Here is a 16,435-nt window from a genome sequence, read left to right on the forward strand (position 1 = left end):
TTTTATAAAACAATGTTATAAAATTGAATCAAGATTAGCTTCAGCCTTTTCGTAAAAACTCTATAAACTATACGAGGTTTTATGAACAGATCTCTAATAAATATGTCAAATTCACTCAAGCGACGATACTTTTACATTATGATGGCTTTTAAATGGCAATATTATTGCACAAATATTTGAATAACAATCGACGGTCAGAAATATGGCTTCGTTTTCGTAACGGACGTCAATGGAAGCACCCGGGAAAGTGGACTCGTAGGGGGCGTGTCCCAGGGCGCTTTAGGTCAAAGGTTACCCATGTATCGTGATCCCTATCTCAACCTTTGCCCTTAAAGTCTAAAAGAATGCTTAGATTTTCATTTGGCACTATCTTTTGCTGTAGCTACCAAATGGGCAACAAACATTGGTAATCTTATCGCCGTAGGGCGGAGGCGTAGCGAGGTCGGGTGTCACCCGGTGCGGCACTTAATGGTGTCACCCCCTCAGAGGCGTAGCGACTCTTCCCAGGGACAAACTTTCAATTTTCGATTTGCACCCCCCCCCTCAAACTTTCGATTTGCACCCCCCTTCAAATTTTTCTCTATATATTTTACTATTTTTTGCCTTGGTGTCACCCCCCTAAATGGTGTCACCCGGTGCGGTCCGCACCCCCCCCCCTCGCTACGCCTCTGCCGTAGGGCCTCCACTTTTTTTGGAGTATCCTCTTTAGAATGGGTTGCTATCCCAAACTAAATAGCCTCGTCTGCCCAAAGGGGTCAAGCTTGTGAATACAATGTTAATAAAATAGACTAATAAAGCAGGACGAAGATATACTAATAAAGCAGGATATGGAGATAGACAAATAAAACAGGACTATAATGTGTCGTTTATTAAATCGATATTATATCAAAACTTCATCATACATGATTATCTCAACAGGACAAGGAAGTTATTTTTAAGACAAAGATAAACTGCTATCAAAGAGAGTCCTTTCAGTTTACAACACAATAGATGTTGTTTGTGATACACAATAAATATCTAAATTTATCTCAACGCTAATATCTTAGTCTTTAGTAAACCAAGAATCTAATTTAAAACAGCTTTAGGTGTGGCAAGGGTTCCATGATCCGTAAGACTTGCTCATACAAAATATTTGGGAAACCTTGAGTTAAGAAATCATTGGCACCATATTCAAATGGTGCCATTTTAACCCCTACACACTGTTGTACATGTATTGTGCTAACCCATCTAACCCCCCCCCCCCCCACTCCCACAATATTTTATTTAAGCCCTAACTGTTTTAAGAAACGTTACTTTTCCCAGACAAATGCAGTTGTTTTTTTTTTCAATAGATCTGTTCCTTTGGTTCCCCCCCCCCCCCCCCCACACACACAACTCCAAGGCGTCTGTTGGCTGCAACACAACACATCCCAATAATCTGCGGCAGATCTGTGTCAACAAAATGACACAAAATTATTCAAACATCCAGCATATAATATTTTATTTAACTGACTACACAATTTTAAAAGAATCAAGCGACTAACGCTTTTACACATCCTCTAGCTTAAAGGTCCTTTTGGTCGGGGTCTTACCAATCCCACCCCCCCCCCCTCAACAAAACTTAGGTCTGGGGAGCCTTGTATATTTTGAATAATAAAAACTACTTTCCGTTAGCTTGTCATGTAAAATGTTTAACTACCACGGTGCCCATACGAATGTTTAACTACCACGGTGTCCACACGAATGTTTAACTACCACGGAGCCCACACGAATGTTTAACTACCACGGTGCCCACACGAATGTTTAACTACCACGGTGTCTAGACGAATGTTTAACTACCACGGTGCCCACACGAATGTTTAACTACCACGGTGTCTAGACGAATGTTTAACTACCACGGTGCTCACACGAATGTTTAACTACCACGGTGCCCTCACGAATGTTTAACTACCACGGTGCCCACACGAATGTTTAACTACCACGGTGCCCACACGAATGTTTAACTACCACGGTGTCTACACGAATGTTTAACTACCACGGTGCCCACACGAATGTTTAACTACCACGGTGCCCACACGAATGTTTAACTACCACGGTGCCCACACGAATGTTTAACTACCACGGTGCCCACACGAATGTTTAACTACCACGGTGCCCATACGAATGTTTAACTACCACGGTGCCCACACGAATGTTTAACTACCACGGTGCCCATACGAATGTTTAACTACCACGGTGTCCACATGAATGTTTAAGTTCTACACCTCCCGTTGAAGCGGATATACGTTACAGTGAACAGACAAGGAATATAAGCTCGATACACCATCAGGAGAACATCACCCTGTCTTCGATTCTCGCTTTTAGTATTTACAGAGTTATTCCCCTGCAGAAACTATAAATCGATTAGGACATGTGGACAAAACTTACTACAAGAGGTCTGACTATATTCACTAGCTGATTAAAGCAGTGTTTGGCTAGGCTGCAGTCACGGTCCTTTGGTTGTTAAGGCCTAATAAAAATCACAATATGAAATAGTTTTGAGGACGTAGGTTCATTTTCAAAAGACAGGTCCCACTTACATCTAACCTCACCCCCCCCCCACCATTTCCCTTCAGCATACATGATATAATGACTATCTCAAACAGTTAGAGACACAATTGATGAAAAATTTGTTTTTATTGATGAATGAAATTATTTTTAAATTATAAAAAAATTTCAATTTTTGACAATTCGTCGACTCAAGTTTTACAAATAGAATCGACAAAATAAAGAAGTCCATAAGCGCCGAATTTAAAAAAATAAAACTTGATTATGTAAAAATTCTTAATGGTATTATAAACCATGAAGGTACTGATAAAGCATTAAGCTACTTATAAGTATAATTAGTATAAATACGACTAATAACAAAGCATTACAATCCCAACAAATGACCCTATACTTGTAAAGTACAGTAATTGAATTATATCAAGTCTAACAAAACAAAACATGCCAGATAAAGTTGTTCCCTAATGTTTGTTTACATCAGACGCTGGTCAGCAAGCTGTCACAGATGGCGACATGTATGTCCTCATCATGTCATAATAACAGTTTGATGCTCAACATACTACACAACATACGCCTACAACATACATGCGATCTAGTTCTATCAGAAACTAACATCTCTTACCCCCCCTTGTTTATTTTTAAAGCGCATATCACAAGGGACGACGCCTCGCTATTCTTGTGATGTGATGTTAGAAAAATCTAAGACTTTACTTTCTATATTGTTTACTGCTGACTAAAAACAATTCAGCGTGTTAGTCCTGTTACAGATTTGTTAATGTCTAAAGGGCATCATGGCTGAGTAAGAGATTGGTTGTGTTTATATGTACTTGAGAAATTTGGCGACAAAATCACGTGCTCTATGGCAGAGGCGTAGCGAGGCGGGGGCGGGGGGGGGGGGGTGCGGACCGCACCGGGTGACACCATTTAGGGGGTGACACCAAGGCAAAAAATAGCAAAATATATAGAGAAAAACTTGAGGGTGGGGGGATGGAAATCAAAAGTTTAAGGGGGGGGGGGTGCAAATCGAAAGTTTGAGGGGGGGGGGGGGGTGCAAATCGAAAATTTGAAAGTTTGTCCCCTGGTAGGATCACTACGCCTCTGGGGGGTGGGGGGTGACACGATTAAGTGCCGCACCCGACCTCGCTACGCCACTGCTCTATGGAAATTGTGGGAAGTGTTTAAAATTACGTGCTCTACCGATATTGTGAAAAGTTTTTAATAGAACATGTAGGATCTGCTAAAGTGGTTTGTGTTTAGTATAACACGGTATGTGTCTAATATAACACGAGAAGTGTGTTTAATAGAACATGATGTAATAATATGTGTTTAATGGAACACGATATATGTGTTTAATGGAACATGATATATGTGTCTAATATAACACGATATATGTCTTTAATGGAGCACGATATATGTATTTAAATATGGAACACGATATATGTGTTTAATGGAACACGATAAATGTGTTTTAAATATGGAACACGCACATGTCGCTATAAAAATATGTTTATTTTCTCAAAAGATAGATTAACCCTCTTCCTCCTGAGATAAGCGGAGAGAGTTTTTGTACATCATATTTACACAACACTAACATCAATGAGAAAACCGCTGATGTGTTTGCTAGAGGAAGACGTTGCAAATTAAAACTAAGGTTATTAATTAAAAGCAAACATAATTTTAAAACCTAAATTATTACAGGAAAAATTGGGAAGCAAAAACGTGTGGATTTTATTTTTTTTAATGTTTTAGGAAATAATATTCTAAAAGCGAGGGTTATCTCCCCTGGTGATTTAATGCGGCGTTTGACCACACACTGTGTGTGTGTGCAGTGAGCGGTGTGGGTGTGGGGGTGTTTAACGCCCAGCCCAGCTGTGAGCATTATTTACATGCCCGTGCACGCGTCACAACAGCTGTCATTGTGAGCTCTTGGGTGCTGACTATAGCACGTGAATCTTGCACGTCAAAGGTAGGTACTGTAGACATTTTGTTTGTTTACTACTGCAAAGTTTGGATTCGTTTTCGGCGAAAGTAAATTCATGATAAGGGAGGTAAGGTTAAACTTACTTTTATTCAGAGTTATGGTTGATTGTTGAATGAAGATAAAATTTCTTTATATAGTTTTTAATGCAGTGTTGTTTTACTTATGTGGGGTTTCATTTCATTAGCCGTAAGGTTAATTAATTTAATTAACGTTGCGACCTGTAATATCGTTTGATTATCAAGCGTCGATTTCTTTATAAAAACTACACTCAAATGTAAGGTGTTTTTTTTTCAAACGTTTTAAAAAAATAACCAATTAAATTTACCTATTTTCTTCAAGGTTAAAATTAGAATTGTTTTGTTTCGTTCGTTTTTGAGGGTGAGTCACTCTTGTTTTGAAAAATGTATTTTCGTGTGTACTCGGTGAGATATCAATTTGGCTTTCTTTAAAACACCAGGATCTTTGGCTGGCATTTGTTGTGTTCTTACTCATGTTTGTGATGGGTCAGCTAAATGTAATCAGACAAAATGTACTTGAGAGAATTGGTAAGCTAAATGTAATCAGACAAAACGTACTTGAGAGAATTGGTAAGCTAAATGTAATCAGACAAAACGTACTTGAGAGAATTGCTCATCTAAATGTAATTAGACAAAACTTACTTGAGAGAATTGGTAAGCTAAATGTAGTCAGACAAAACGTACTTGAGAAAATTGATGAGCTAAATGTAATCAGACAAAACGTACTTGAGAGGATTGGTAAGCTAAATGTAATAAGACAAAACGTACTTGAGAGAATTGGTGAGCTAAATGTAATCAGACAAAACGTACTTGAGAGAATTGGTGAGCTAAATGTAATCAGACAAAACGTACTTGAGAGGATTGGTAAGCTAAATGTAATAAGACAAAACGTACTTGAGAGAATTGGTGAGCTAAATGTAATCAGACAAAACGTACTTGAGAGAATTGGTGAGCTAAATGTAATCAGACAAAACGTACTTGAGAGAATTGGTGAGCTAAATGTAATTAGACAGAACGTACTTGAGAGAATTGCTCATCTAAATATAATCAGACAAAACGTACTTGAGAGAATTGGTGAGCGGTCTGGTTAAGGTTAGAGTTACACAACTAAACACCGTCAGCTCGTATTTATTCAACGATTCGTGGTTAGGTTTCTTAATAAAGAAACATATGTCGGTTTTAATTCAGGTAAAATTATAATCAGATACAAGTTTGTGTCAGTAAGTGTCAATACATTTGAGTGCCTGTAATTAAAAGTTTTAAAAAATTGTTTTCAATTAAATACAATCGTTGGAAAATGTATTTAGTTGGGATGATGTGCCAATTAGGGAAAAACAAAAATAGTAGATAAACATCGCTCAAGTCAATGATTTTAAAATGTCGATAAGTTGACACTGATTGGCTCACGATGAAAGTAAAATACTCCAGTTGGTCGAGACATAGCTTGCTGTCAGTTGATGTAAATGTCCAGTGTTCGAGTCTAGGGAGTCGGCTGGTGGTACGTGGTAGGGAATCGTTAAGAACATTTTCTCTGATCCTATCGACGCCGAGACAACTGGTGAGGTCACTATCGACGCTGAGACAACTGGTGAGGTCACTATCGACGCTCAGACAACTGGTGAGGTCACTATCGACGCTGAGACAACTGGTGAGGTCACTATCGACGCTCAGACAACTGGTGAGGTCACTATCGACGCTCAGACAACTGGTGAGGTCACTATCGACGCTGAGACAACTGGTGAGGTCACTATCGACGCTGAGACAACTGGTGAGGTCACTATCGACGCTGAGACAACTGGTGAGGGCACTATCGCACGTGCACAGTTATGACACGCGCGCGTTTTGTTCGATGTCATAATCAATGCGCGTCAGATAATGGGGATATTTTAGGAACCTTACAAATGAGATAATCGTGTCAGTGGTTCATCAGTTTTTTTTTTATGTGGGAGGAGGTAGGGGCAGACTTTAGGAAGGATTTATGAGAATGTATTGGACTGTATGGGAATTTACATTGTGAGTTTTATTCCAAGGTTCGAGAGAGTACATTTCTATGTGTAGCGCTTCGTTTGGATGCTTCTGTATTATTTTGTCGTGTTAAATTCAGTTAATTTTTATGTGAATGATTGTGTTTATGTCTGTGTGTTTGTGACATACAGGAAGTAGTAAAATAAGAAAACGTCATCCTGTTTTCGACACATCAATTTTTCTCTGGTCTGTCACTGGCTAAAGATACGGGTAGAAACAACCGTCTTAAACCATGGGTCTAAGGGCACTTTCCCGAGGGTCACCATGGGTCTAAGGGCATTTGCCCGAGGGTCGCCATGGGTCTAAGTGCACTTGCCCGAGGGTCACGGAGAAAATGGCACCAGACTTGTTAGTGGCTTATCCTGGCTAGATCTATGTCTTTACAAACAAATAGCCTTCAAGCAGATAAAAACATGGGAAGGAACTTAACGCAATTTTCATCGAACTTATCTAGTGAAATATGATAAAAATGTATTCACAAAGCAGACATTTTATTTTTCTTGAATCGTAATGAAGGGCCAAATTTGCTTTTCGTCACTAGTTTGAGAATTGTTGCATAAGCCAATAGACATTGCATTATCTGTTGTTTTAGTTAGAAATTTAATTGTATATTAGTTACTTCCCATTTAAAACTTGAAAATAACAGATTCAACTATATTACCGACAAATGGTTAAAAATGCAGTCAAATATAACAGTGGTGAATTGAATAAAAAATACAGTCAAATATAACAGTGATGACATATAATTGAATAACACGTCTGATATTTAAATATTTGTACAACCTACTTGTGTACTCATTATGCACCGCAAGCTAACGTGACCATTAGCATTATCGATTGGCCGTCGCTTGTCAGAATAAACGCGGTCAACAGTAGCACCCCTTTGCACCCCCTTGCACCCCCAACGTGGCTGCCTATAGAAATAGTTGCATCGCTTGTATAGGCGATTAGCTTGTCCTTTATATCACTACCTGCACATCTTGTATGTCTTGTAAACTCAGAACACTTGCTTGATGAGAGAGAGAGATGGGGCCTATGGCGCAGGCATATTATATATATATATATATATATATATATATATATATATATATATATATATATATATATATATATATATATATATATATATATATATATATATATATATATATATATATATATAATGGCGCTAAACTGATATGCCGTGTTGATATATCTACGGCCCCTCCAACACAAGTGGGGTTCTAGCTGATCAACTACTTGACAAAGTTCGTTGCATGTTTTGTAGTTAACACGAGTATTGAATTAAATTCTTTCCTTTGTATATCGCAGGAACGTGCTACGGGTCATCTAGTATATATGTATAAATCGATCTAGAAAGGATTTTTAAGAATGTGAAATTGTAGTTTTAAGACATTTAAAATGTTGAAATTATAAGTATTGAAAGCGAAAACAAGCATCCCCAAAAGCTGTATTTGACCTTGAAACATCTGTTATTTTGAAAACCAGGGGGTTGGATTATTTACGACCCCCTCTAACATTTAGCTTATACCACTGGGTGGGTCAACCATGGGAATATTGGGGTAAGAGGGGTTGGGGAGGCGCCAAAAGTTTAGGGTATCATTGAAAGGGACAAAACTTTTGGAAACTATTGGTCTGCACTACTTCCCTTTGACAACCGGCCCACTGTGGTCTACAGTCTACCTACTGATTGGCCCACTGTGGTCTACAGTCTACCTACTGATTGGCCCACTGTGGTCTACAGTCTACCTGCTGATTGGCCCACTGTGGTCTACAGTCTACGTACTGATCGGCCCACTGTGGTCTACAGTCTACCTACTGATCGGCCCACTGTGGTCTACAGTCTACCTACTGATTGGCCCATCAATGTCTACAGTCTACCTACTGATTGGCCCACTGTGGTCTACAGTCTACCTGCTGATTGGCCCACTGTGGTCTACAGTCTACGTACTGATCGGCCCACTGTGGTCTACAGTCTACCTACTGATCGGCCCACTGTGGTCTACAGTCTACCTACTGATTGGCCCATCAATGTCTACAGTCTACCTACTGATTGGTCCACTGTGGTCTACAGTCTACCTACTGATCGGCCCACTGTGGTCTATAGTCTACCTACTGATTGGCCCACTGTGGTCTACAGTCTACCTACTGATTGGCCCACTGTGGTCTACAGTCTACCTACTGATTGGCCCACTGTGGTCTACAGTCTACCTACTGATCGGCCCACTGTGGTCTATAGTCTACCTACTGATTGGCCCACCAATGTCTACAGTCTATCTACTGATCGGCCCACTGTGGTCTATAGTCTACCTACTGATTGGCCCACTGTGGTCTACAGTCTACCTACTGATTGGCCCACTGTGGTCTACAGTCTACCTACTGATCGGCCCACTGTGGTCTACAGTCTACCTACTGATTGGCCCACTGTGGTCTACAGTCTACCTACTGATTGGCCCACTGTGGTCTACTGTCTACCTACTGATTGGCCCACTGTGGTCTACAGTCTACCTACTGATTGGCCCACTGTGGTCTACAGTCTACCTACTGATTGACTTACTGTGGTCTACAGTCTACCTACTGATTGGCCCACTGTGGTCTACATTCTACCTACTGATTGGCCCACTGTGGTCTATAGTCTACCTACTGATTGGCCCACTGTGGTCTACAGTCTACCTACTGATTGGCCCACTGTGGTCTACATTCTATATACTGATTGGCCCATGGTGGTCTACAGTCTACCTACTGATTGGCCCACTGTGGTCTACAGTCTACCTACTGATTGGCCCACTGTGGTCTATAGTCTACCTACTGATTGGCCCACTGTGGTCTACAGTCTACCTACTGATTGGCCCACTGTGGTCTACATTCTACCTACTGATTGGCCCACTGTGGTCTACAGTCTACCTACTGATTGGCCCACTGTGGTCTACAGTCTACCTACTGATTGGTCCACTGTGGTCTACAGTCTACCTACTGATTGGCCCATGGTGGTCTACAGTCTACCTACTGATTGGCCCACTGTGGTCTACAGTCTACCTGCTGATTGGCCCACTGTGGTCTACAGTCTACGTACTGATCGGCCCACTGTGGTCTACAGTCTACCTACTGATCGGCCCACTGTGGTCTACAGTCTACCTACTGATTGGCCCATCAATGTCTACAGTCTACCTACTGATTGGTCCACTGTGGTCTACAGTCTACCTACTGATCGGCCCACTGTGGTCTATAGTCTACCTACTGATTGGCCCACTGTGGTCTACAGTCTACCTACTGATTGGCCCACTGTGGTCTACAGTCTACCTACTGATCGGCCCACTGTGGTCTATAGTCTACCTACTGATTGGCCCACTAATGTCTACAGTCTATCTACTGATCGGCCCACTGTGGTCTACAGTCTACCTACTGATTGGCCCACTGTGGTCTACAGTCTACCTACTGATTGGCCCACTGTGGTCTACAGTCTACCTACTGATCGGCCCACTGTGGTCTACAGTCTACCTACTGATTGGCCCACTGTGGTCTACAGTCTACCTACTGATTGGCCCACTGTGGTCTACTGTCTACCTACTGATTGGCCCACTGTGGTCTACAGTCTACCTACTGATTGGCCCACTGTGGTCTACAGTCTACCTACTGATTGACTTACTGTGGTCTACAGTCTACCTACTGATTGGCCCACTGTGGTCTACATTCTACCTACTGATTGGCCCACTGTGGTCTATAGTCTACCTATTGATTGGCCCACTGTGGTCTACAGTCTACCTACTGATTGGCCCACTGTGGTCTACAGTCTACCTACTGATTGGCCCACTGTGGTCTACAGTCTACCTACTGATTGGCCCACTGTGGTCTACTGTCTACCTACTGATTGGCCCACTGTGGTCTACAGTCTACCTACTGATTGACTTACTGTGGTCTACAGTCTACCTACTGATTGGCCCACTGTGGTCTACAGTCTACCTACTGATTGGCCCACTGTGGTCTATAGTCTACCTACTGATTGGCCCACTGTGGTCTACAGTCTACCTACTGATTGGCCCACTGTGGTCTACATTCTATATACTGATTGGCCCATGGTGGTCTACAGTCTACCTACTGATTGGCCCACTGTGGTCTACAGTCTACCTACTGATTGGTCCACTGTGGTCTACAGTCTACCTACTGATTGGCCCACTGTGGTCTATAGTCTACCTACTGATTGGCCCACTGTGGTCTACAGTCTACCTACTGATTGGCCCACTGTGGTCTACATTCTATATACTGATTGGCCCATGGTGGTCTACAGTCTACCTACTGATTGGCCCACTGTGGTCTATAGTATACCATAGATCGGCCCACCGTGGTCTACAACCAATCTACAAATCGGCCCACCGCACAGACCGGTGATGGACAAAACGAGTGACGTAAATAACGCCAGCCAGGCTCGAACAGCCTCGTTTTGTGGCCACCAGATGGCCAGATTTTTATTTTACGCAACACGTGACCTGCCAATAGGTTTACAGGGGTGATAAACTCCTCGGCCGGTTGCCATGACAACGGGCCAGACTAGATGGTCTTTTAAGTTTTTAAAGCTGGAGAAAAAAACAACGTATGAATGTATGTAGAAGTTGATAGAAAGAAGTAAAAAACAAGCACAAACATAAACATTACATAGTTTAAATTTTAATACCAAATTTCTGACAACACCGATCAGTAATTTCTTGAAATTTACATTAAAATAATTAAATTAAATTTTTGTGACAACTAGTATTAAAGTTTCTGTAAAGTAGCTTTTAACTACCTATTGCTAGTGGCTGTTCATCAAGACGCAAGTTGCTACAGAGAAATTGTTATGCTAGACTGTATCTCTACTCAATCTAAAAAATTGTTATGCTAGACTTTATCTCTACTCAATCTAAAAAATTGTTATGCTAGACTTTATCTCTACTCAATCTAAAAAATTGTTATGCTAGACTTTATCTCTACTCAATCTAAAAAAAATGTTATGCTAGACTTTATCTCTACTCAATCTAAAAAATTGTTATGCTAGACTTTATCTCTACTCAATCTAAAAAAAATGTTATGCTAGACTTTATCTCTACTCAATCTAAAATGTAGCCAAACATTCCCCAGCCAATCCGATCGTCTGATAAGTGGATTCTGACCGTGACGTCACACAAGAATTTCCCACAATGCCCTGTCAATGAAATTATCTTGTTTCCCTTCCACATCTCCCTCTCTCTGAAGAAATGATTACAGGATTTTCCCGCTACGACTAGAAGGTTTTTTTTTATCTCTGGGAACTTTTTATCTTTCATGCAGAAGTGATAGTCTGAGGCACATGAATGGTGACGTCAGTAGAAGGTGTGGGTGTAACTGGACATCAACACACGTGGTTATTGACGTCATGAAAAGGTGTGGGTGTTGACGTCCTAGACTCACACAGTGTTAGTGACGTCAGTGTGTGTGTAGATGATGTCTTGATACAGCTCAACACATGGCGTGTGTGTGTTTGTTATGTGTATGATTAATTTCTTGAGTTTTCTGTGTGGTGTGTATAGATAACTCTTTTATTTAAAAAAAAACATTTTAGAAAATTGTTTTTACTTGTGGTACTAAGATATAGTAATTAAAATAAACAAAATTAATTGGGATGATGGTGATATTGCTTGTCTAATTAGTGTATGATTAACTTCAAACCTGATGTGTAACTTCGGTATCAAATTTTAATTCTCTTTCAGGTGTGGCTGAAATTTTTGTGGTGGCTTCAATAAACTGCTGGTTGAGTAAAACTTGAACTCTGTCAAAACGTTGTGTGAAAAGGTGGCTTTGTGGTGCTCAGAATGTCGCTACATCAACCTGATGACAACTCCTAGGCCGAGACCTTCAAAGCCGTGTAGCAACAGAAACCAGGCGACAAAGACTGGGTCTTATACCGTGTTTGTTCTAGACCGAGACCTTCAAAGCCGTGTAGCTACAGAAACCAGGCGACAAAGACTGGGTCTTATACCGTGTTTGTTCTAGCCTCGTGAAATAAACCGGCAAAAGAGGGGTAAAAAAAAGCCGGCACCGTGAAATAAACCGGCACCATAAGACGCTATCGATTTCAGGCAAGTTGTTGTCAGCTTTGGGGCACACTTCCATCCGTCATTAGCGTCGTGGACTGGAATGGTCGCGGTTGTCCTCTACCGTCTGGTGGAGACCATTAGGCCCAAGTAAATCTAGTTACGCTGAGCTAATCAGTAAAACACCATCAACTCCAAACACATACAGCTATGATACGGTAATTTACTAGTTCGTTAGGTCTAAGAAATACATTTTTCTTAAACTAATTTGTTCAGATCGTTAATTCCGAGCTAGTACTGTTGCCCTAAAGCTAAAGAGTGATTAAAGCTCCAGTGGTAGCCAGCTGTGGAGCAGAAGATGAGACCACATATACGCTCCAGTACCGAGTACCGCCGGAGGTCCAGTGGGAACGCCGATTCATTATCAGTCGTGGACCCTTACCGCAGGCGTAGCATGAACCTGACCCCAGGGGCTCTCCTGGAGGTGCCGACCACCAGACGATTTTCTCTGGCGGCTACAACTCTATGGGGGGTCAAGAATGGAACTGACCCTAGCCAACATAACATGAAGCCTGCGGGAAATAACTTCTCATTTTCCAGCTTTATTTCAAGGCGAAGTTCACTTCCGGTCAGGGTAGGTCACTCAATTCGATTCGCTGACCAGCGCCACAGTTCGTCTGCAAGCTACAAGGACGATATTGGACAGGAGTTAAACTACTTCAGGATTAAAGTTCTGGTTGTTTGTTTCGTCGTTGGACTTTCCATTGCCATGTTTATTTTGTATCTCCGCGCATCCAGCGTGATATAAAACTTGGATTTTTTTTTGTTTCGTATACTTGCATTTCCATACATACTGATATAAAACGTGGATTTTCTTTGTTTCGTATATTTTTATTGCCATGCAGAGCTATTTAAAAGTTGGACTTTTTTGTTTCGTACATTTACATTGTCATACAGAGTGATATAAAAGTTGGACTGTGTTTATTTTTCGTGTCATCTAGTGTGATATAAAATTTTGACTTTCTTTGTTTCGTTTAATCGCATTTCCATGCAGTGCGCTGTTAAGTAATCTTTACTTCGTATAGGCCTACTTACGTTGCCATACAGTGTGATATAAAAGTTGATATTTCCTATGAGTTATTTGTTCCGTATATTTGCATTGATCTAAAGCCAAGCAATATATATTGTTGAAATGACTCGATCGATAAAATTAAATATTGAACACCAATTTCAGAACCTTGCTTGCAAGTTTTACCAGATTCATAACAATGGTATGAATTCTATAGATTAACAGTATTTTGCTCTTGTATTTTGTTCTTGAACAGTATATTATTTTTGGAATTAATTTCTAAAGTTATATTTAATTAGTAAACATTATTTAAAAATTACGTTTGATTATTCGTACTTCAAAAATTGTAAACAATGCGATTTTGTGCATCAAGTAATACAAATGGCAGATTCTTTTTAATATATCTTTCCCCTATATTGTAAATGTCATTCATATGATGCGTTATTCATATGATGTGTTATTCCTATGATGTTTTGTTTATGTTTTGAATAAACAAGAGTAACAATATTGGGTTATCTCAGAATACAGTATCTGCCCTTCCTGTGGGAACATGTTAAAGATAAATCTAGTCTTCCGGGTACAGAATAACTGACTCAAATATCGCTGCTTTCAATCTTCAATAACGGAGAATAAAAAAGGTCCAATTATTGCACATGTTGAATTGTATTGGATTCTCTAACTTTCTGCTACTGCACCTCAATACAATAACGTTGTTTGTTTTTCTTAAATACCGCCTCACACAGCGTAGTTTTCCAAATGAAAATACAGTATATAAATAGGGCCTATATATATATATATTTTCTAGCATGTTGAGCTCAGTCTCAAGTCAATGAACTATTTCAAATATGTTGTTAGAATACTAGACCATGTCAACTTTAATTTGTCATTTGAATACTGGTTTTATTAAATATTTTTCGTTAATAACATTTTTTCCTGGCAATAATACACATTCTAATTCCCCGATGATATTCTTTCATTTTATTTTGTCATCACTGTGCATAGTATGTTTTTAATAAACCTATTTGTAATTTAAAATAAATAAAATCGTATTTTAAAGTCCAAGTTTTTTTTAAGGTTTCTTTTATGTGCTTTCACACATGAATTCTTCGACACATAATTCGGGGTGTGAGCGAGAATGTTTCAAATTATCTAGTTCTAATGTGTAGCTGTCAATCGTACACGTTATCTTGTGTCACACCTTACATTTTACCCGTAGAGGGTGCTCAGACGGCATGCTGGTGTTTTAAATGTTGATAACCTGAGACCCGAGTTTCTTGTAGCAGAATGGCGACACGTATTGGCAGACTTGCTGAGTATAGCTTGCTACCAACTAACTAGTTTCTTTAACTTGCTGAATATATCTTGCTACCAACTGACTAGTTTCTTTAACTTGCTGAGTATAGCTTGCTACCCACTAACTAGTTTTTCTAACTTGCTGAATGTATATTGCTACCAACTAACTAGTTTCTCTAACTTGATGAATATATCTTGCTACCCACTATCCTTTAACTAGATGAGTACCCGTAGCTACCGACGCACTAGCTGAATATCCGTAGCTACTGGCTAATTTACTGAGTGTATTTCACTACCTTCTGTAGCCCCGTTGATAACCGCCGTTTAAGCGGGTAATGCTCTTGTTTTTGTAGTTGAGTACACACCAAAGCTGGTGGCTCATGCTATGAAACAACAGCCGCATTAATCATTATAGAGTTCTGGCCTGTGTCCAAAATTACCTACAACAATTGGTTTTGATCATTGTTTTTTTTCAATTCAGGCTTCAAACATACACAGTTCAGTATGAGTTATGGATAGATCAAATTAATATACACAGTACAGTAAGAGTTATGGAGAAACCAAATTAACAAATGGACAGACTAAATTAGTATACACATTACATAATGAGTTATGGAAAGACTAATTAACATACACATTACAGTATGAATTATGTAGAGATCAAATTAATACACAATACAGTATGTGTTATGGAGACACAGTATGTGTTATGGAAAGACTAAATTAACATACACATTGCATAAATGTGTTATGGACAGACTAAATTAACATACACAGTACAGTATGAATTATGTATAGAGATCAAGTAAAACATAAACATTACAGTATACGTTCTGCAGAGACTGAATTAACATACACAATACAGTATGAGTTATGGACAGACTAAATTAACATATACAACACATTATGAGTTATGGAGAGACTAAATTAATATACACACAACAGTATGAGTTATGAAAGACTAAAGAAACACATAATAGAGACTTTAAAAAAAGAACATAATAGAATATAAGTTATGAAGATTATAGGATTCAGACAAATCAAAAGATGGATTATGTTTATAAATCTCCACGTGAAAAAATCAATGCAACAAATCTACGATCACACCGTGTCCAATGTATTGATTAGGGCAGAAAACTTATGCCCGATTTTTTAAACATCTATAGTTACAAATAAACCGGGAGTGATCTCCCCTAAACTTTCTCGAATATTCTAATATAACACTACGGGGGATGGCAACTCGGGATATAGACTTCTAGACATGATTTTTAATCCATTTTAAATACTCAATTTTTAAAAAATAGAATATAATCTCGTAGAAAAAAGAAATGCACACCAAGTGAACGCTAAATAAAGATGTGCATACAGTGGCGGAACTAGAAAAATTGGGCCACCCCGCAAAAAAAAATTTTTGGGCCATATATATATATAATATATATATATATATATATATATATATATATATATATATATATATATATAT

The 16,435-nt window shown here is 39.5% G+C and overlaps 1 protein-coding gene across 1 annotated transcript in view; it reads right to left on the minus strand.

Moving 5' to 3' along the window:
* LOC131953871 (gametocyte surface protein P230-like) overlaps window positions 1-1,184 on the minus strand; it is a 2,537-nt gene extending 1,353 nt beyond the window's left edge. The window contains exon 1 of the mRNA XM_059317280.1: window positions 1,142-1,184. Within this exon, the coding sequence (XP_059173263.1) occupies window positions 1,142-1,184 (43 nt within the window). The remainder of the gene's footprint in view (window positions 1-1,141) is intronic.
* Window positions 1,185-16,435: the final 15,251 nt, after the last annotated feature.

The sequence above is a fragment of the Physella acuta genome, unplaced genomic scaffold (genome assembly GCF_028476545.2).
Source record: "Physella acuta isolate Inbredline_101_S28 unplaced genomic scaffold, ASM2847654v3 ptg000961l, whole genome shotgun sequence".
Taxonomy (NCBI): domain Eukaryota; kingdom Metazoa; phylum Mollusca; class Gastropoda; family Physidae; genus Physella; species Physella acuta.